Genomic DNA, 2,565 nt, shown 5'->3' with positions numbered 1-2,565 from the left:
GGCATTGTGGCGGGCACCTGTAGTCCCAGCTACTTGGGAGGCTGAGAGTAGCAAAAGAATTGCCTAAGCCCAGGAGTTGGAGGTTGCTGTGAGCTGTGTGATGCCACGGCACTCTACTGAGGGTGATAAAGTGACGCTCTGTCTCTACAAAAAAGAAGGAAAATATTATCTCAGCTTAAATAATTATGTTATACTCCTTCGTCTAGGGGTTTTCCTTACCACCATCGACCATCTATTATGATTGATTATTGCTTAAATTTAGTCTTTTTTACTATAAAGAAGAAATACAATCTAACTTACTTTGAAGTAGTATTTTTTTTTTTGCAGTTTTTTTGGCCGAGGCTGGGTTTGAACCTGCCACCTCCAGCTTATGGGGCCGGCACCTTACTCCTTTGAGCCACAGGTGCCGCTCCATTACTTTGAGGTAGTATTAATGTGATAGAATAATATTTGCTTTTTTTTTTTTAACAACTAAAGCAAGAAGGGCCATTTCGTTATTAGGATAAGACCATTTTTACCTTTAAGTAAAAATACTACAAAATCATCTTAGTAATGCTTTATTGATTAGCTCCAATTGCTGTATTTAGAATCCTAAATCTAGATATTTTTCTAAAGATTGTATTGAATGCTTTCTTTTTCATTTTCTAATACTGTAAAGAAAAACTTGACTGGCTTTTAAACATGTGTTTTATGTGTGCTTGCTTTTAGCTGCAGGAATACAGATGAATCAAATTGTTGGTCTTGGCATTTCAACGCAGAGAGCCACTTTTATCACATGGAACAAGTAAGCACATGTTGTGAGACGGTCTCTATGCTGGGCTGTGCCACAGTGAATATGCTGCTATGAGACCTGTCCAGGGAGTTTTAAATTCATGAACTGGGGACAGTTTGGTTGGTTCGAGGATGAAAACGGCCCTACTTTCTGGTTTATGTGCTGTCTGCATGTCATCTGGGTTTGACTTACATAAAATAGTAACAATAAAAAAACTATTGTGGGTGTTAAAATTCCTCATTCATTTCTTTTGTCTAAGTTAGTGTTTCAAGTAAGCATTGATTGGACATCTAAAAAAATCAGCTCATACCTAAAACGAGTTAGAGGAACCTGACAAATTTCAGAAACACTCTACTGTGCTGATAGTTTATATTTGCAGTTTCCTCCACATTTAATATTTGTCTCCAGCCTATAAATTAAACATAATCATAAACACATAACGATCGCTTTGTGAACACTCAGGACACTCCCAAGTTCCATTTTCCTTACAACGAACCTATTATTTAGACATCATTTCTATTTTTACCAAAAAAAACTGAAGAGAAATAAGTAAGTTATTCAAGATCACTCAGTAAATTCAACCAGCCAAGATTCCAAATTATCTTTTTGACTCCAAGGCGTATGTTTTTTCCACTACACCCAAATTGCCTTCAGCATGTGTTTCTTTAAAAAAAAAAGAAAGAAAGAAAACCACTGTAAAATATGTTTTTGTTACAAAGTACTGGGCTCCAAAGGACATCTTGAGCTTAGGGAGTGGGGAGGAAAAGTGGGCAGAGGGAGTGGGGTTGAATCTGAGAAATACAATCAGGGTATTTTCACAAGGACTTGGCTTCGACTTGATTATTAAGCTAGAGGAAGGCGTTTCCGTTTGCCAGTATTGCTGACCTTAGTGTTTGGAGTGTCTGATAGAAATGACAGAGAGGGGGTCGTGGGGCTGGGTGGTGGTGGTGAGAGTAGGAGGAAGGGAAGATGATGGAGTGTTTGGTTTGGGACATGTGAATGTGCGCTGTCCCCGAGCGGGCTGGAACATTAGTCGGATTTAGACTGAGGCACAGCACATCTCCTCTACGTAGCTTCTTTTTTTCAGGACATGATGCGTCTCAGATTGAGGCTGCAGCTGCGATTTCCCTGCACCTACCCCCCATGCTTTGACAAGTCTTAAATAGTAACAGATACATTTGTCAGATGCAGGAATGAATGAATGAAAGTTACCTGCGTAGATCAGGGTATCTAATCTATGGCACTCTTGATAATTCTTTGCTGTGGGGACTGTACAACATTTTGTTCCATCATAAATGGTTAGCAGCATCTCTGGTCTCTACTCACAGGATGTCAGTAGCTCATCTCAGTCCCCACAAATGTCTCCAGACCTTGCCAGGTGTCCCCAGGGTCAAAATCACCTCCAACTGAGGACCATTGGTGTTGAAGTCTTGAGCAATAGGTGTGTTCTCTGGTAGCCATTACATGGAGAGAAGAGACACTAAAGATTTGGACATTGGATTTTTTTCTCTCCAAATTTAAAGGGAGACAGGCCAGCCTGGGTAACATAACAGTGTGATCCTGTTTCTACAAAAATATTAAAAAGTTAGCCATGATGGCACCGCCTATAGTCCCTGCTACTCAAGAGGCTGGGGCAGGAGAATTGTTTATGCCCAGGAGTTTGAGGCTATAGTGAGCTGTGGGAGATGACACCACTACACTTTAGTCTGGCCACAAAGCAAATTCCATCTTCAAAAAAAAATAAAAATAAAAGGAGTCAAGGAAGAAAAAGCCAACAAAGCAAGACCATGCTG

At 40.1% G+C, this 2,565-nt stretch overlaps 1 protein-coding gene across 1 annotated transcript in view; it reads left to right on the top strand.

The window, feature by feature from the left end:
• The window catches only part of GK5 (glycerol kinase 5 (putative)), a 70,382-nt gene that overhangs the window by 22,122 nt on the left and 45,695 nt on the right, over positions 1 to 2,565 (top strand). The window contains exon 3 of the mRNA XM_023513050.1: positions 709 to 784. Coding sequence (XP_023368818.1) covers positions 709 to 784 — 76 coding nt within the window. The remainder of the gene's footprint in view (positions 1 to 708; positions 785 to 2,565) is intronic.

This window comes from Otolemur garnettii, unplaced genomic scaffold (genome assembly GCF_000181295.1).
Source record: "Otolemur garnettii isolate 467f Iridium unplaced genomic scaffold, OtoGar3 scaffold00032, whole genome shotgun sequence".
NCBI classification, from domain to species: domain Eukaryota; kingdom Metazoa; phylum Chordata; class Mammalia; order Primates; family Galagidae; genus Otolemur; species Otolemur garnettii.
This window is presented reverse-complemented; position numbering and strand designations above follow the sequence as displayed.